Here is a 19,334-nt window from a genome sequence, read left to right as displayed (position 1 = left end):
ATAACATGTCATTCTTCACATATATCAACACTAACCTGTTCACAACGACCTCACAATAAGTTTATCCCAAGTCATTTTGAAAGTTTGCTGATGCATTTCATTCCAGGTGTTTTATATATAGGGGTACTATTTACATTGTATGTATTTATGCAATGTAATATTGACAGAATGCCAAAGCCTTCTGTGCTTGAAATTAACTAGTTGATAAGGGCCTAGGAACCATATGTATGACTACTGATCTCGTAGATTTGTTTTGTGGTTGTATTGAAAAGTGTTTCAAACTAATATGCAAAAAAAAAAAAAAATAAATGTTTAATATTTCAGTTTAATAGAGAGGAGATAGTTCCAAACAATAATGTACATATTTCTGTCAATACCCAAATACAAACAAAGCCAATTATGTTTAACCCACCCACTCTAGCATCAAAAGTATGTACTAAGGAAACAGCTTGTTTCACAGGCTTTTGACTTTACAAAAACTTACAGATCGAGTCCATATTGGTTTTTCCTGTCATGCAAACGAGGGGTTGGTTTGTTAGTTTATAAACATGCGAAATAATTTGCATATTAATGAAGGTATGATCTTTTAACTAAAACTCTCTCATATTATGATACTTATAGGAACATTGAACATCGGAACGAATACTAGGGAGTTTTGAGAAAAAACCGTCGCAGTGTCATGGGACCAAATCAAGAAGATTTGTGGAAATGCTTTTAAAATTTGCATGTTTATAATCTATAATCACCATTTGCAAACGCACGCCAATAATCAAGAATGACTCGATATGTAAATGCTTAAAAAAAAACCAGCTGACTCTGTTCAGCAAGCGGGCGCGCGGAGCGCTTCGGTAGTTGTTTAGTTAGGTATTCAAAGGGTAAGTATGCAAAAAAACCACTTGGCTAAGACTGGGTATAAGAAAGAACTAGATGGTAAAAAAAGTGTGATTTTTTTCATAACATCTGTGTATGTGCCTAAATGCATATATTTTACATGGTAATTGCATCACGTTTTTAATAATCACACTAAAAGATTTGACTGGATTTAGTTATTGGTTTGAATACATATCAGTTCAATATTTTACATATCATAATAATTATGACTAAAAGCGCTTATTACCATTTTTCACATAATGAAACTTCACACAATCTCTTGATCTAGATTGAAGACAACAAACCAAAACTAGATGTATATGGGAACCAGCAACAATGTCGGCCAAATCAATACGATCGCCAAATCAAAATACCACCCAAGTAAACTTTCTCAACGTCAACGACAAGCAAGAAACAACAACAACGACGACCAGAGGAAGGAACTGATAATAACTTAGTGGTTAACGAAGCAAGTCCTCAATTTCCTGGCTATGCGTCCATAACAGAGAGACGAAACTCCTTCAATTGCACTCATATGTCTCGTGTGGCCCGGCAGATGGCAACGGCAGGTTTCTTTTATGCTGGTAGGTAATCGGTTTCCATGGAAGAAAACAGTTTTACACGTACATAATCACTTTCGTCATGACATACTGCCTTCAGCGGATTGCGTATATATTTTTTTTTTTTTTTTGAATTTTCATCGTTATATGTAACTAGACCTCACATATTCGTGTATTAAAACAAATATGTCCTCATATCCTGCATTTCCAACTAGAGTCATTACATTTCTCCCAAATCCTAGAAAATAATATGTTCTGTAAACAATCTATATGTCTGGTGTTTGTTCAGGCAAAGCAAGGGTGTCCCGGTACATGTATTTACCAGTACTTACATCATTTTTTATTTTATTTTTTCGTTGTGTTTTCTTTCGCATCATAACTCCGTTTAAATTAGGTATGGTAAATAATGAAAAAACCAAATATGCTTTTCTTTTAGAAATTTGACCACATTTCGAACTTGAGAACGCACCTTAATAAAGTATGTTTCCTAGCTGAAGTATTTACTGGTACATTACGTTGGTCTTATAACTGACAGCATGAGACAATTCATATAAAATATTTGAGATTTAATTTTAATGCAAAGCAACCAGATTATAAAAGCTTTTGGGTGCACAATGAAAGTTATAATTGCATACCTAAAGGAAAGTCATTATTGGCTGTATGAGAAATTGTGTTTAAATCACAATTATGATAAAGCCATGATCTATTATAGGATTTGGAGATCATGTCATGTGCTTCTTTTGTGGAGGAGACCTTAGAAACTGGAACCTTGAAGACGATCCATGGGTTGAACACGCCCGCTGTTACCCAAACTGTGATTACGTAAAAGGAAATAAAGGTCAACTCTTCATTAACAGGGTACTTCGTAGAGAACGAGAGTTGGTAAGTTTAGAATATATAGGTATATTCAATTTAGACTAAAAAAAACAGATTTTTTTTTATCGTCGATACATTAAATGACTTCATCGATATGCACTTTAAACATGTACTTGGGAGTTACATAAATAGATCCAAATTATATGTATCCAATGGTTGTTATCAGCTCACATATATTGACTGACTTCCACCATCTTGCATTGTCGAATCGCGGCATTTACAGTTATACTATACAGAGAAAAATGAATTTGGTGTGAATGATCATTTCGCTTAACATATAATTTTAGACGTTACCCAACGAATACCTCTGTACCACACCAGGAGCATCTAACACAACATCGACTTCATCCGTTCAGACAGTCAGAATAATGGACAGACAGTCTAGTGCAATCACGAATACAACGTTTGTAAATGTCCCTACTACAGCAATACATCGACAAACAGAGATATCAGGTATTCTACTTACAGTCAGCTTAAAACGTGTACATCTTCCGTACCTTTTGTACAATTTTTAGCTAAGATAATAGGTAGTGAAATCTACATGTAAACTTTACTTATCAACATAACTTACTAAAGAAGATCAATCCAACTATAAAGGTTATAATAATGGTCCGTTTTGTATTTTTGTTTTAGTTACTGCTGAAGACATGAGTTCCACAGCTGTACGCTCCATCAGGGAAATGGTTACACCGAAGAAGTGATCAGAATGGCGATTCAACAATTACGGCGTAATTTGGGTAAAACCAATTAATCACAAGGAAAGTTGTACAGTGATTGTGTAAATGAAAATGCATAATCTAGAGGGAAATGTTTACTGTACTTTTTTTGCTGTTAACCATGAATTTAGATGGGGAATTGTTGGTACATCTTGCGATCTGGTGATCATGTTCATATATTATCTATGTATACTAAATTGAAGCCAACACTGTAACATATTGAGTTCTATTTTTAAGCGCCTAAGCTAAGGGTTATCCAAAACACCTGGATGGCTATAATCTTGCTAACTGACTGACAGTGTTATGAAAAAGTTTTTCTTTTTTTTTTTCGTTAAAGTTAATTAGAATTATGTTAAAGGGTTCTTAAAGTGCTCAAATGTTCTTTAATGTAACATATTGAGTTCTATTTTTAAGCGCCTAAGCGGCTCTGTAATTGTTTTGTTTTGTGTTCATAAGCGACTCCCGCGAAATGCAATAAATCAGTTATGTGGCAGCCATCTTGAGAGAGAGTTGTTCTTCCAACATCACAAACACTACTAAGGCACACTATTGCTTATAATTACTTTAACAACAACAGAACAGCATACAATTAATAATGTAATTCGTATGATATATGACATTTACAAAGTACCTTCATACTTTATCTATGTTCAGTTATGTTTGTTGACCGCCCTTTGACTAGGCATCGGAAAAATTCACCAATGATCATTCTTACTTCGTTTTCACAACCATAAGCATACATTTACAATGAAACTTTGCTATGTCACTTGCCATGCATTTAACTCTCGTGTGTGTAGGGCGCTTTGTAGAATATACGTTATATATCCGTTTACTTTTCTAGGCTCTGTACCATTATCAACTGAAGCGTTAATGGATATCCTTTTGGGTTTTGATGATGATATACCTCCAGAAGGCCATAACATTACCCACCACTTCTCCAAACGGGAAACCCTCCAAGACATGAGAACACTTACTTTTGGTAAATAACACCACCCGAATCTCTAGATAGGGAACAGAAGCGAGCCAATCGATAACAACGTAAGGAATTGTAGGAATGTGTCTAACCGATACTAAAGTTTTTGATATTATACGTTTTCCGTTTTCAGTTTATGGATTTGTGTATAATATTCTAAGTGAGAGTTTGTGCATGAGTATGTTTTCTCGGCATGCTGAAAAAATTATCGAATTATTAATTACGATTAATAGAAATTAGATACTAAAACCGTAAATTTTTCCGGCTTGGCTTTCAAGGTGTTCGGAGGAATGAGTTTATTTCGCGCTTTAGTCTAATTAGTATGTATATATGTCCTCCCCTTTTGAATAACCGATGGACGATGTATATTGTGTTCTAAAATACTCTAATTAAGTTTTTTATTATTAATATTTTATTGTTTTGCCTAAGAATGAGATACTTGTGTCGCCTCAAAAAGGATACATATATATTTGAAATTATATTTATTTCTGATATTTGTAGAATCCATCCATGACGAAAACAACCAGCTGAAGGAGCAGATGAAATGTAAGATCTGCATGGACAACCTGATGTGTATATGTTTCCTGCCCTGTGGACATCTCTGTTGTTGTGCTGAATGTGCACCAGCTATTGCCAAATGTCCAATATGTAGACAGATCATACGTGGCTCTTTTGAAGACTTATTTATCGTAGCTAGGTATACTGTACAGAGACTGCAGCTAATAGTAAAAACAACAGAGATAAGAAAATGATGTTAAAGTCGTTTTATTAATGGCATACATAAAACTGTGACAGTATAAAAAGTGAATACATAAATATGAAGTACGATTACATCTGATTATATGCTTTGTACACAGATGGGATACAAAAAATTGGCACAAACAAATAGTAATAAACTATAAAAAGAAATACAGGCACATAGTTAACGAACGTTCTGAAATGTAAACGTATAAAACGTGTGGAGATGGATGGTGTTTTTTGAGAGCTAGATATACAAAACTGTCGAAAAACGTGGAGTCGATCAGAGAAAACGTCTCCGAGAAACTAAAACCTATTTATGAATCATGGATCGGTTAAATGCTACCTACCTACCTAGTTGAAAATTATAACCAACTACTCAACATCCAGTTATCTATTGGAGAGTTCAATGTATGATCCGAGCATCATCTGACTGTGTTTCCGCTGTTAAAACGTGGCTATGATGTCATCTTTTGTTGTCACCCGTGCTTTAGTTGGACTATTGTTCAAGTACTTGTTCTCTCTGTAGATAAGTACACCTTTCACTGTACATTAGTTTACCTGTAGCTGTAGATTAGTTTCAACTAATCTACAGGTCCAGGTAAACTAATATACAGTGAAAGGTAGAGAGCAAAACTACATGCAGCATTGTGGAAAGACAAATAAATAACAAATAAATCAATTAAATTCAATATAAATGTAATACAAAACTTCAATAATACATATTATTACATATGTTCTGTTTCAATCCAATTATATCAACCACAACGCTAAAAATTACTCCTTGTATTGAAAACCATAACTCCTTAGTACATGTATTTTGACAGCACAGGCATTCCTAAAATGATGTTTTGATTTTTAGTAGAAACATGCACTTTCTTTCTTTGAAAATTGAATGCTTTCATTAAATTTCTTGTCCCAATAATTTAACTGTTTTTAAATAACTTCATTTCTTGAATGCATACACATCAACACATAAACTCCACCCACGTTTCCCGAAATTGAACACTTTCAGTGATTGCTTTGTGTGATTCCGTATCCAAGATTCACACAAAGCCTACTGAACAAATTTGAAAAAATAAAGCTTTAGTTTTCTTTTTATCACTTTTGCCGTTTTCACTTAATTCCAATGCAGTTTCCTTTAGAATTCACTCAATCTTGATATAGGTTGTGGTTTTTAAAAGGACCAATCATATTATGTAACAGTTATTATTGCTTCATTTCAAAACGTAGAGCGGTATATTCAAAATTATTTCCTTTTCATGGTATCCTCATAACTAACCTTGTGAAGTTATATCCAAGTGAATTGACATAAACAGCATTTAAATTAACATATCACAAAATAAAACTTCCTTAATGGATATTTGATAATCATTTTAGATAGTTTGATTTCATAAAGATCTGATCTGCACTGTCTGCCATGTTGCCTCTTGTACAGCTTAACTCAGAATGAAGAGAACTCAAACTCACAAAAAATTCTCTGGTGAAAACATTGTTATGGAATTTCATGAAAAAATGCATGACCAGAGTAGACATTATACAATTGTTTTGAAATGTAAATGTCAAAGTTGGTTGAATGCCTTACCTGTAGCTGTAGATTAGTTACACAATAGTCATAGTTAGCCCTGTACATCAGAGTGCCATGTTTTAAGTAAGAGAAACACTCTGTTTTTCCTGTTCAACACAATATTGCCTGGTCATTTTCATTGTATTATGATCAGGTGTGACTGTTTGCTATACACAATGTCAAACTCTGTTTTCCGCTGTAATTATCTTTTATGTGTTTGTTTGTTTGATGTTATATAACATGTGCATCATCAGATAATAATGAACAAAAATAGAACATAATGGAGACGGAAATTATGTTTAAAGACAATTTTACTTTCATTCATGGTAGATATCTTTAAATGGACATTTTAGGTTTATCTTATGGCATAAACTTCTGAAGGTAACTTTGTAGTGTTTTTTAATTTTATCCTCAGTGTAACTGGAGAAGCGTACAAGCTTATTGTGTAAAGCGGAGGAGTGAGTGTTTAGGAATTATATTGTATGTAGCGGATGCCGGCCTGTGTACAACACACTAAAACCATTATAGCGTCGTCGAAAGATGATAATGAATGCGTACGGTAAGTTGTTTACAAACTGTGGAGTTATGATTAGCGTTCACAACATACCAAGTTTCTATCACAGAATAATATATATGATCAGCATTATCTGTAATAGCTCGTTTTGCTATTGTATATGTCTTTGATAAAAAAATAGTAGATATTAAATCATCAATTCATTTTGTCCATTATCTTATGAATCAAGTTTACAAATTATTCATCTCTCTCGCTTATACATATCAAGTGTTTTGGTATTTTCTGTTTTATGTTTTATTGAGTTTTGTTTGGTAGTTTTGATTAGTTTTGTAGGAATCAGCATTAGTCCTAATATGAGGTATAGTCTTTTGAAGTAAGCTGGTAGCTACCTAATCAAACCCCCATATAACACAAATAATATATCTGCTGAAGGAATACATCCTGTGTTCGCAAAACATATATTCATATATATATATATATATATATATATATATATATATATAATATATATATATATTTAGGACACATATTTAAACAGATATGACACTGTTTAGTCATATTCTAAATCAGATCATTTCGTTTTTTCAGTGTTTTTAATTTATGTTTTTGTAATTGATTTTAAAATTAACCAGTAAGTGATACAGTCCCTTTTGGTCTTTTGTTATCAGTTGAATTTCAGATTGACATTTCGTACCTTTGCTATCAAATGAAATAAAGGCCTTCAAATCGATACTTATGTCAGTGTTAGTTTTTATTGTAAGTTTTTTAGATGGCAGGGACGTTTGCAGAAATTCTGTACTATTATATCTCTATTGCTATTCGTACATCTAAATATAAATTTCATAATGCTATAATTACAATGTACTCTAAATCAACTGAGAAGAGGTTGATGAAGAGAGTTTCTTTCAAATCAATAAATGACATTTAAACTGTTATCAAGATATCGGGCCGACCATCATTACGTCATTGAAAGTCGTTTTTGAGGACGTTGATGTGGTGCAGTTGGCATGAGCCACAATTCTGTTTAATTTGGAAGGCGATTGGTGCCGTAGAATATGAAAGCGAGGCCGGGATTGGAAAAAGTCCTAAAATTATCATCCCTCTTCACTAGTGTTTTTCTGAGATAAAGAGAATTCATGGTTAGTATCTTACAATATAAGGTTTATTTTGATGGGAGACGATGGAATGTGAAATGCGAAATATAATATGAGATGACGAGATGACGATGCTTTGCCGAGTCATCTCACCTTCCGTGTTCAAGCACCAAAATAAAACTTGTATTGTAAATATAAGATACTAACCGTGTATTCTGTTCATCCAGCAACTATTATGAAATTCAAAACGAAAGCAAAATGCAAGTTATTTACTTTGTTTTCGCTCGAAGCGAGACGCTTCTTCGATGCGAAGGAAAAGATCCATTCACTATACCAAATGAGAGGTATTCATTTTTTTACTAGCCGGGATAGTATAAGCGCATTCGCAAACAGTATCAGTGATTTTATTCCGTTTGTAAGATCACTGAAACAATATGGAAAAACTAAAAAAAAAAACACCCAAAAATTACCCATATTTGTTTTTCTTCAGTAGATACAATACCTTCGCCATGAGCCAAGAAAAAGACTACACCGCCATACGAGATTTTCGATATTGTAAAAAAAAATGACGGATAAAACATAAGTTTATCATGAAGTAGATATCGGTCAGTGTGTGGGACAGTTGCAGGATAAAACAAATTCCTTGTTTTACAAATGAGTGAGACGCGCTTTGTTATACGCAAATGGAAATAGTCGTAACGGGACTTCTTACGAATGAAGTAAAAGTAAGGATAGAGTCGACAGCACCCTGGAATATCACTAGCAGACCAAATACAGATAAGGTTAACTGAAAATGAGAAAAAGAAGCCGCATTTGATGCAGGGGTTGCCGGATTCTGTTGGGATACTCTCCAAATTCGTTAAATCTACTCCATGTTTTGACAGAGATCAAATCATATTAGTACTCAGTTGATGTATCACGTAACTTACGACATCTTTCATTGTTGGTGGTAATAAACCGTCTCCGTTTGGAAATAGTCTACCTCACTATAACTTAAATAAATCATTCGACTTTGCAACATTTATTTAAGAGAGTAGAGTGTCCTGGACAAGCAGGGCAACTTTTGTGTGAAATATGTGAGATTTTGGAGAAAATGGAAATATAAAAGATACGCCTAGAATGATATACAATTTCATTCTCCTTGCTTTTCCTTGGATGTAGCCACCATTAAATTGTTCACGATTTCCACACGCTAGCTGCATGTAAATATCTCAGGCTAACATTTATATAGGGATTGGATATCGCTTTCATGTTAACCATTTAACGCGCCCCGCGCCCCATCGTATATATTCTTAGAGAATTGCTCTATACAAGCATAGTTAACATAAAAGCGAAACCCAATCCCTATATTTACACTCACACGACTTTTCATTTATATTTTATGCAAGTGACTTTCAGAGATAATTTTATCTAATCAGATCAGATATTTAAATATATATCTAATTTTGCTAAAATTTAATATATAGCGTAATAACATAAAGTATTTGTACTCGGCCACATGTGTGAACTCGGTGACCGTTATTGTGCAGCGAGGCGAAGCTGACGCACGCTTACACACTGGAGTTTGCCGAAGTTGTCAAAACACCGGTGTTCAAGTAGATCAATGTGTTTGAGATTGTCGTCTGACTTGACGATATCACATCCTTGGGAGCCATTTGATTATATAATCTACGGCAGATTCATCGATAGATGGAACAGCTTCACTTGTTTTCGATGGATAAAATGTATTTGTGGTGACACGTGACTGTCAACACGTGCTTATACTAGCGGTGCATGTTTTATAATACACACGATTGAATTCTCAAAGAACAAAGACAAGAGGATATGTTTATAACTGACCTCTGTCAGAGGGCCTCACGTCCGTCCACCCCAAAGACTCGATCGTAGGACGAAGACACACACAGAGGTAATGTTTACATTTGACATCCATCATTTTAAACAAAAATGAAAGCACTGCACGTCGGGATATTTTTCCCGTTTCTTCATACAATGTTAATCTTAAAAAATGTTTGTATTATATATAATATTATTGTGTACATGTATACACAAGTTATATATTAAGATTATGATCTTATCTTTTTATTTTAATGAAGGAATGGTTTGTATGTTCGATAGGAATATGATACATTCATAAAGTCTCCATAAAACTACATAGTTACATTTCAGATCGAATAATGTCGTAGAGAAATGTTATTCATATCGTTGAATGCTTTCAAATCATTTCAAACCGGGATGGACAGCCACAATAATGGAGGTACATGTATGTTGGATTACGTTTTGGAGAAATATGGCTAATGTGTTGGATAACCGAATATTTACTGTATATTACAAGTAAAGATGCGGTTTATGATCAAACATAACGATAAGACGATGTACAGAAGATACACTTTATATGTACATAATGACAACATGGCAGATATTTTGTCCTTGAAGTATTATCAAAATCACTTAATGTTGATGAGGTTATTTTTGGTTTTATCTCAAAAGCGACATCCTTCATTGTGTAATCAATATATTTATATAATTAAAATGTATTTAAAAGAAGTAATGTTTTTCAAATTATGCAGTAATAGAAGACCCTATTCTATATTTCAAAGGAAAAAATAAAATTGCTGAAATTACCATTAAATGAAAAAATAAAGTGACAAAAGTGTATCATTTCATACATTAATGCTCAATATTTGATTTACCACGAAACTATATATAGCAAGTAAACCTAGTAAAGATTTACAGCAAAATTAGCTCGATACAACTAAAAATGCTGGCGCAGTGATGATTTAAGTAAAACAATTCAAGTATGAAATGGTAAAACTGTGGGTTTACTCAAAGCGAAAAAAGACACAATTTCAAAATAGCCGCCAAATGAGCCATTTCTTAAAATTTTTCGACAAAATTTGCAACTGGCAACATGCTACAGATATTGATAAATTGTATTTAAAAATCTGATAACATTTTTTAATTATATCGAAACGAGGCTTCAACGGACTGAAACCTCAGAAGAATACATTCTAAATATGAATATTCTTTTCACTGCATTGTTCACTCGCATGCTTTTATATTTAACACAATCACATCCTTAGTCAGGGATCGAACTCAAGACCTTTGGGTTAATAGTGAGAAAAATATCTTTAGCCCAGAGGTGTATTGCGGCTAGTATTGGCCTGGGTTACATACCAAGGTTTGTCAGATAGGAGTTTTGAACGCTTTAGATTTGGAAATGTATGCTTATTATCTCAAAACAAACTTTACTGAGACGCTCTCCTAGATATATTGACAAAATTGGAGATAATAACGAGAAGTTTTGTGATAAAAATCTTTGTAACGCCATATAGCTGTCAAATATGTTTACATTATTTGAATTAGTGTTTTCCTGATATTATTTGGTGTATTTATTTTATAATTTGACCTCATAAATACATTTTACATATATAGAGAATAAATTGTTAGAGTCTTACAATACAAGGTTTATTTTGGTGCGAGACATAGGAAAGCCGTGATGACGAGACTTTGCCGAATCATCTCGGCTTTCCGTGTTGAACACCAAAATAAAACTTGTATTGCAAGATAATAACCATGTATTCTGTTTATCCTCGACCATTGTGACATTCAAAAACGAAATCAAATTGCCAGTTTTTTACTTGGTTTCGCTCGAAACGAGACGCTTCTTTGGTACGGAGGAAAAGAGTCATTCACTTAATCGAATGAGAATGTATTCCTTTTTACTACCGTTGGAAATATATAAGCACATTCTTAACAATACATAGCTTTGCAACGAACCAAGAAAAAGATGAAACCGCCGTACGAGATTTTCGATGTCGTAAAAATGACGTCATTCGGGTGAATGCGATGTCGCTTTATAGGGGACTGAATGACGTTTCATTCATTGGAAGTTTCTAGTTCTGGTCAAGTTAGAAAAATGTTCCGTCATATGTGGAACAGTCTTTAATGTGATCGTATTGACAGCTAAAGCGCAAACTTTAGCCGGCAGTACGTAGTTATCGGTCAGTATGTGGGTCAGGTGTTTGATATTACCTATCTATTATTAGTTTTTCTAATATATATTGTACTTTATTTCCGTTTGTCATACTTTTATTTGCTTTGATATATTTCAACAATTGATATCATCATTGTAATGATAAAACCGTATAATATAACAAAAACAAATTTAAACTGTGTATTTGAACCGTACGTGATAGGTATACCGTTCTATGAATAATCAGGGGCGTAGGAAGCGCGGGGGCAGGGGGGGCAATTGCAAACATGTCTTTTTGCCCCCCCATTTTCGCCCGAGTGAAATGTTCTAAAAATGCACATTTGAAAGAAAAAAAGGGTCCTCATGCACATTTTTGTACTTAATTTTACAAAATTTTCCGCTGCGCGATGCGTTTCCTAAAACGTTCAAGCACATAATGTTCAAACCTTTAATAATGAAAATTCAATACACACGAACTAGACTAAAAATGTCCATCAAGGGATTATACTATTTAAAAAAAATACTTCTTAGGCCACACCAGTTTGAAACCTAGTTCTTCGGGATTTCCCGCCCCTAAAATGGAAAAGTTAGAAAATGAAATAAAAAAAAAATTACCGCCCCTCTTTCAGATGCTCAGAAATCCGAAGAATGAAAGTGCGATTTTTCCCTTCCCGATTCTGGTTTGTGCTTTAGACACGCCGAAATTCCTTATCACTTGAGCGCTTAAACCGGTAAGAAAACGAAAGTTTAAGCGCAAAAGGGAACCAGATTAAGAAAAACGAATGTAAAAATGGCGGGTGTTTATGTTGCAACCTACTATTAACTCGAGAACACGACAGAAACATTCAAAAACTTACAAAACGATCACCACCAACAGCGAAGTGTTTAAAAACAGCTTTTCCCCTCGCACAATTAGAGACTGGTAATATCTGTGTAACATATTCAAATGTGGAGGACTCTCGCCAAAACCTCCAAAAATATGACTAAATCCGCCACTATATTATCCCTGAGCATAATCTTCAGTATTGAAGGCAGCTCAGTATAATACAGATACATATACAGAACTGTGAGAACTTTTGACAGAGATGTTGTTGTTCCCTGTACCGTAAGACGTTTGAAGATTAGTTCGATTCTAAAAACGCAAATGACGAAAATGTGATCGATGTGGTAGACGTAAAGTTACATGCTTTATAGATAATCCAATGCTTAAAATTACGAAACTATTTTCTTTTTCTGAATATTGGCATCAAATTCAATGTTAATATTTTTTTTACTTTTACTTCATATCATACCAACAACAGCAAAACATGGAATAAATGTCCTTCCAACTTTAGAATGTTTTTTTTTTGGTATTGGATGTTTGTTTTTCAAAGATAAAAGCAAGGTCATAGAAAACTAATATAAGAATTAATGCAATTAAAATTAATATGATGATATTGAATGCTTCTTAAGTTTTGCATGACTAGTCAAGATTAATATCTATAATGTGAATTTTAACATTTAATATATTTACATTTGATTTGTGTGACGCTAAAACATTCCAATTATTACATTTACATACTTGAAAAAAAAGTAATGTAAATTTACATGGAAAAAAAAAGTTTTTTCATGTACACACAAATGCTTACCTTTTGTTCTATTGGGTTTGGCAAAATTTTAGAGATTTCCCAATATTGTAGATGAACAATACTTATGATTCTCCTATGGTGTTTTTAGTAGAGTTCCACCTGGACGAGAATAAAAACACTGTTGATTTATAGTATAAATATATTTGAATTTGATAAATTTTTTTTCAATGCCAAGGCATGGCAGTCAGGTATTATTGTTGTTAACAAATGTTGAATTTATCATTATATTGGTTTTAACCTTATTCTCTTTAAATTTTTGCATATGAACATTGTTCAGACAACAATTAGATTTTCAGCCTAGTCAATAGCACAGGGTCGAAAGATGTTATTTATATCTTTTCTTTTGACTCTCAAACATTAAAAATGCTACAACCTGCTTGTAAATAAAACACAAATATAATGGATTTAGCCTTGTGTTAATGTTTGTATACATCATATTCTCATTATTGATACAGCTCTCCCCATTTTTTTGGGAAAATGGAAATTAAAAAAAAGAAAAACAAACCACCCTCTCGCCCACTTTTTTCTCCAAAATCCCAAAGAACTATTTTTCAAATTGGTGTGGCCTTAAAAGATTAATTTGTTTATATGTCTTCAATTCATTATTACTTTGAGTTTCACAACAATGTGCCGATGGTGTGAATCCGGTATGTTCAGATCGAGCAGGGTTGCATAATGACATGACGAACTCACAATGATCATTTCTAAATACAGGTAACTTTAAATCGAAAAATCACCCTGTTAAGAACGCTTTAATATCACCAAAATACATTGTAAAACTCATCTCAGCCATTCCAAATCGTAGAATTTTTTTCGGGGGGAGACCCCCGGACCCCCCAAACAACAAAATCTCGCGCCTTCGGAGCTTGCAGATTCATCAAAATACATCGTAAAACTCATCTGAGCTATTCTAAATCTTAATTTTTCCCCAGGGGGAGACCTCTGGACCCCCACAAACACCTTAATCCCGCGCCTTCGCCCTCGCAAATTCAAACAAAAAGCGTCGTAAAACTCATCTCTTCCATTCTAAATCGTAATTTGTCCCGGACAGTCCAAACACCAGAATCTCGCGCCTTCGGCGCTCGCAAAATCCTCAAATTCCCCATCGTAAAACTCATCCCAGTCGTTCTTTATCATAATATTTCCTAGGGGATACCCTTTATTTGCGTATTTATTATTTTCCTGTTAGCGACACAACTATTTATAGAAATGTACAAGGATTATATGTAATGATATATGAAAAAAAGTATACCAATTACCTCCTATGGGTGCGGGGCGCCCGAGGGGGGGGGGGGGGTTGTTACGAAATATTGAGGATCTTTGCCCCCCCCCCCCCCCCCATTACGTTTCATCTTCCTACGCCACTGATAATGTTGATGTTGTTTACATGATAGCAGTGGCGTTCTATAAAATCTCAATCGTTTTTTTTTATTACTTGTTATCTAAGAAGGTACACATACAGGTATGTGTTATCAGGTATGTGTTATCTAATATTTAATAATATCTTCAATCGTGTACTTTGTATATAGCTATAGAAAAAACTGCACGATAGTATTGCCAATGTACCCATATATTGTATAGGAGCCTAACACCAAACAGAATCGACTGAAAACGTTACCTATTTCCTGTAAACGTTCGGGTACAGTTTTTGGTACCATAATTCAGGTAAGAAAAATTAAAGCAAAACCCTTTAGTCTCATTATAACGATAAAGGAAATACAAAACTAGCAGTATATGTATTCAAATACATGACTGGTACAATGTTTATCTACATTCATCGCTAAACATTACTCATATCTGATTATGCATTTAAAATTTATAAAAAGAAAACTGATACAATATTTTTATCTAGCATAAGCTCTCTTTATAACTACACTATAGGTCCATATCCTTTCGCCGGCTGCTGTGTATTGATACGTACTGAAATAACTGGTTTCTGAAAGCCACTATCATATATGTGCAACGGCCATAGCGTATTTAATCGAACGATGCCCTCATTTTGTTTCTCCATTTGCTACTTTAATATAGAGAAAGAACAAATGAGAGCGATTTTATACGTTTGAATACGTTGGGGTTGTTTTAGATTAATTAGATATTTGTTAAGTACGTTGTGGCCGTTTGATGTACAAATATGAAATATACGCATTGATACGATGCAGCCGTTACAACTGAATCTCCATAAAACGTTTCTGTACACTACGGCGTTTTTTGTAATAATATATACACTCCGAGTTAATTTCAACTAAAACTCATAGAAACCCGTCGATGTACACTACGACGTTTTTGTATTATGGTATACAAAATGTATACTGAACCATGAATTATATCATCAACTTATATAAATTCTTTATTCAATTCAAGTCCGAATGTTAACGTCAATCATGTGTCTTAAACAGGTGGACTACTTATATATTAATTTTGTCTTATACATATATATGTTTCGATCATGATGTTTGGTTTATTTAATTTATGAGAATTAAGGTCAAGTTGACCACTGTACGTTACGCATTACCACTCTACAGATAACGGGATCTGTAAATAAATACGTGTTCATCCGGCATTGGCAGCTCGCAAACTCCGTGACTGACCACTCGCAATTACGTATGACCTTGTTACGGATCCAAAGGGCTACTGAAACCGATACGTAAGATTCTGTTAGTCAAAGCATTCCCAGATGTTCCAATAGAAATTTAAGTAAATATATTCGGCATGATTTCCTGTCCATCTTTATAAGACAGGATGCGGTCATGAGAAGAGGTTGAATGGTGAGTACGTCGCATACATATATATACCGCCCACGTTTTTAGTCTTTTTTAAAACACTTATATCGTCATTATCAGAAGTAGTTTAATTATTTTTGTATTTATGCTGGGTTATATGAATTATGAGCTTTAAACTAATTAAATAATGGATTCATGTAAATATCAACGGATTGATTTATTTCCTACTTCATAATTTCTACTGTTTATGACCCATCCATAAAACTACAAAATATTGGTCATTTTCTATTAATTTTGCATCAGCTTGTACTAAAATACTGTAATAAATTATTTACATTGTGTGGAATTGTAGATACAATGGATACAAAGGCATTGATAGAGAAAAAAGACACGCATGCACTTGCTGACCGTAAGGAACAATTGCAAAATTTGATTGAGAAAAAAATAATTGGAAAAAAAAATCCAAGCCACCCTTTGAGCTTGATTTCATTGCATCCGCCCTCCTTCCATCCGATTTGCCAATTTCATTGAAAAATGTGAGCCCCATCAAAACAACGGGCAATGGAAATTGTCTTTACAACGCAGCTTCATTGGGATTGATTGGTAAATATGGCTTGTCAAATTTAATTATGTAATTGTAACAATCGTGTTATAACTTATAAACGTTTGCTATTTTTAATCTAACGTTTTTATGCATGATATTTTAATGAAATGGCGCTGAAGGATTTATTATACTCTAAAACAGCATTCTTTCGGGTATTTAGTTATGCGAATTTCACGATCAAAGCACTTTTGGTCAATTTTATCCCCGCGAACCGATATCAGCCTCGCTTATATTAAAAATAAATTCATTTGATTAAAATTAAATAAAATCCCGAACTTCTGTTAACATTAAAATCGTGAAATAACTGCAAAAGGAAGTTTAAGTAAATGTTTATTTCAACACTCTAAATCTATATTTATTTATCTCCTTACTGCAACTTCTACATAATATTTGATTTCATATAACACATAATAACGAACAAAGACAACGTTAGATATAAACAAATTCATGTTGATTTGCAGGAGATGAAACACTAGCAACTGCCTTGCGAGAATTAACAGCCACTGAACTATTTTTAAATGCAGAAAACATAGCCAATCATGAAATATTTGGAAACGCAGTACAACATCCTGATGCCGGTCTTACATTGAATACTTATCAAAGTATAAGCCTTCCCGATGATGGACTCAAATGTTACGACACACACGGCGATTTTTCACAAGCGATTGAAAGGACATATATTACAACCTGCATTGATAAAACTTGGGCATCGCTTATTCACGTCATAGCTCTTTCCTCAGCTCTGAATAGGCCAATCATATCAATATATCCCAATGTAAACAAGTCTATTAGACCACTTTTCCATGCGAAAATTACACCGGCTAAACAACATGCTATGACACAAATCAGGAAATCAGAGGAGCCTCTTACAATAATGTGGTCACGAGAATGGTGATTTGGTCAGTCGAGCTGGGGCCACCTTTGAACCAAACCACTTCGTGCTAGTGACATATCTAGCCACTGAAAATGAATTTGAAGATGATATTCCAGATATGCTTTGGCTGTCGCTATCGGAAAAAGAAACAAACTTAGATGTAGTTGTAACGGAAAAAAGGAGCATGATGGGGACATACTAAAGTACAATGAAATAAAGCAAAGAGACGAAAATGGGTACAAGGATGATATTAAGCGGAACGAGGAACAGAAAATCACAGATAGCCAAGAAAGTGAAGAAAAAAAGAGAAAATAAATGAAAAAGAAGGCAGAGATCAAAAGGAATAAATTGGTGAAAATGAGCTCAAAGATAAAGAAAAAGAACATGAAGAGGAAAAAGAGCACTTACACGGAGAGGAAGGGGAGAAAAGAAATGAAGAAGAGAGCAAAGATCAAAAGGAACAAATTGATGAGAATGAGCTCGAATATAAAGAAAACATATGCGAAGAGGAAAAAGAGCACATAGATGGAAAGGGACCCGAAGATGAAATTGAGAAAAGAAATGAAAAAGACGGCAAAGATCAAAAGGAAACGAATTGATGAAAATGAGCTCAAAGATAAAAAACACATCGGGGAAAGGGAAAATAAAGATGGTAACGAATGCAAAGAAGAAATTGAGAAAAGAAATGAAAAAGAAGGCAAAGATCAAAAGGAACAAATTGATGAAAATGAGCTCAAAGATAAAGAAAAAGAACACGAAGTGGAAAAGGAGCACTTACACAGAGAGGAAGGGGAGAAAAGAAATGAAGAAGAGAGCAAATATCACAATGAACAAATTGATGAAAATGAGCTCAAAGTTATTGAAAACCAATGGGAAGAGGAAAGGGGCACATATATGAAAAGGGACACGAAGAAAAGATTAAAAAAAGAAATGAAAAAGAAGGTAAAGATCAAAAGGAACAAATTGATGAAAATGAGCTCAAAGATAAAAATAACAAAAAGAAAAGAGAGCACACAAATGACCATGAATGCAAAGAAAATGAAATGGAACACGGAGAGGAAAAAGAAAAAAGAGACAGTGATGAAATACCACTTGCGAGAATATTGGCAGGTCCAAAACGGAAGTATACGAACAAAGATGGACCGCCGACATCAGAATATTCAACGTCGGATGAAATACCAATAGCATCATTGATACCACCAAAAAGTAGCATCCATAAGAAAAAACGGAAGACATTATTCATCATTGTAATCACACATTTTCGGATGATCTAGCATCTAGATCTTGGAAATACATCACCAAATTCGTCTTCTGAAGACGAAGATATTGAATCTAAGGAAGACATGATAGAATATGACAGTGATAAGGATTTCCATGTTATTGCTGACATATCAGACTTTGAAAGTGGAGAAGAGGGCGATGATGACGATGATGAAGCTCCAACCTTTACAGGCGACATAAAGCTGACGTGGTCACGAAAAATTGCAAAAGTCCCAAAAAAGACATTCACGAGACCTAAGCCTGGTGTAGCAGTTTTCCATTGTCATCAATCACAAAAGAACTTGACTTCTTCTATGAAATTTTGGCTAAAGAAGGCATCAAAAAAGACCCTCTTTACAAAGTGTCT

The 19,334-nt window shown here is 34.0% G+C and overlaps 2 protein-coding genes across 2 annotated transcripts; both read left to right on the top strand.

Moving 5' to 3' along the window:
* The first annotated feature begins 1,311 nt into the window (after positions 1–1,311).
* On the top strand, positions 1,312–3,950 carry LOC138311593 (death-associated inhibitor of apoptosis 1-like). The gene is made up of 5 exons (XM_069252887.1): positions 1,312–1,454; positions 2,143–2,312; positions 2,594–2,759; positions 2,940–3,043; positions 3,864–3,950. The coding sequence occupies exons 1-4, from the start codon at positions 1,406–1,408 to the stop codon at positions 3,005–3,007; spliced, it is 453 nt and encodes a 150-aa protein (XP_069108988.1). The 5' UTR covers positions 1,312–1,405; the 3' UTR covers positions 3,008–3,043; positions 3,864–3,950.
* A 14,282-nt stretch (positions 3,951–18,232) lies between these two features.
* On the top strand, positions 18,233–18,892 carry LOC138311590 (uncharacterized). The gene has a single exon (XM_069252886.1). The coding sequence runs from the start codon at positions 18,233–18,235 to the stop codon at positions 18,890–18,892; it is 660 nt and encodes a 219-aa protein (XP_069108987.1).
* Positions 18,893–19,334: the final 442 nt, after the last annotated feature.

This window comes from Argopecten irradians, unplaced genomic scaffold (genome assembly GCF_041381155.1).
Source record: "Argopecten irradians isolate NY unplaced genomic scaffold, Ai_NY scaffold_0058, whole genome shotgun sequence".
Classification (NCBI taxonomy): domain Eukaryota; kingdom Metazoa; phylum Mollusca; class Bivalvia; order Pectinida; family Pectinidae; genus Argopecten; species Argopecten irradians.
This window is presented reverse-complemented; position numbering and strand designations above follow the sequence as displayed.

Excerpts from the sequence above, each read along its gene's own strand:
- LOC138311593 (XM_069252887.1), top strand. The coding sequence starts at position 1,406 with ATGTCTCGTGTGGCCCGGCAGATGGCAACGGCAGGTTTCTTTTATGCT. Across the intron at positions 1,455-2,142 it reads GGCAGGTTTCTTTTATGCTG|GATTTGGAGATCATGTCATG; the intron begins GTAGGTAATCGG and ends GATCTATTATAG. Across the intron at positions 2,760-2,939 it reads TCGACAAACAGAGATATCAG|TTACTGCTGAAGACATGAGT; the intron begins GTATTCTACTTA and ends TTTTTGTTTTAG.
- LOC138311590 (XM_069252886.1), top strand. The coding sequence starts at position 18,233 with ATGGAAAGGGACCCGAAGATGAAATTGAGAAAAGAAATGAAAAAGACG.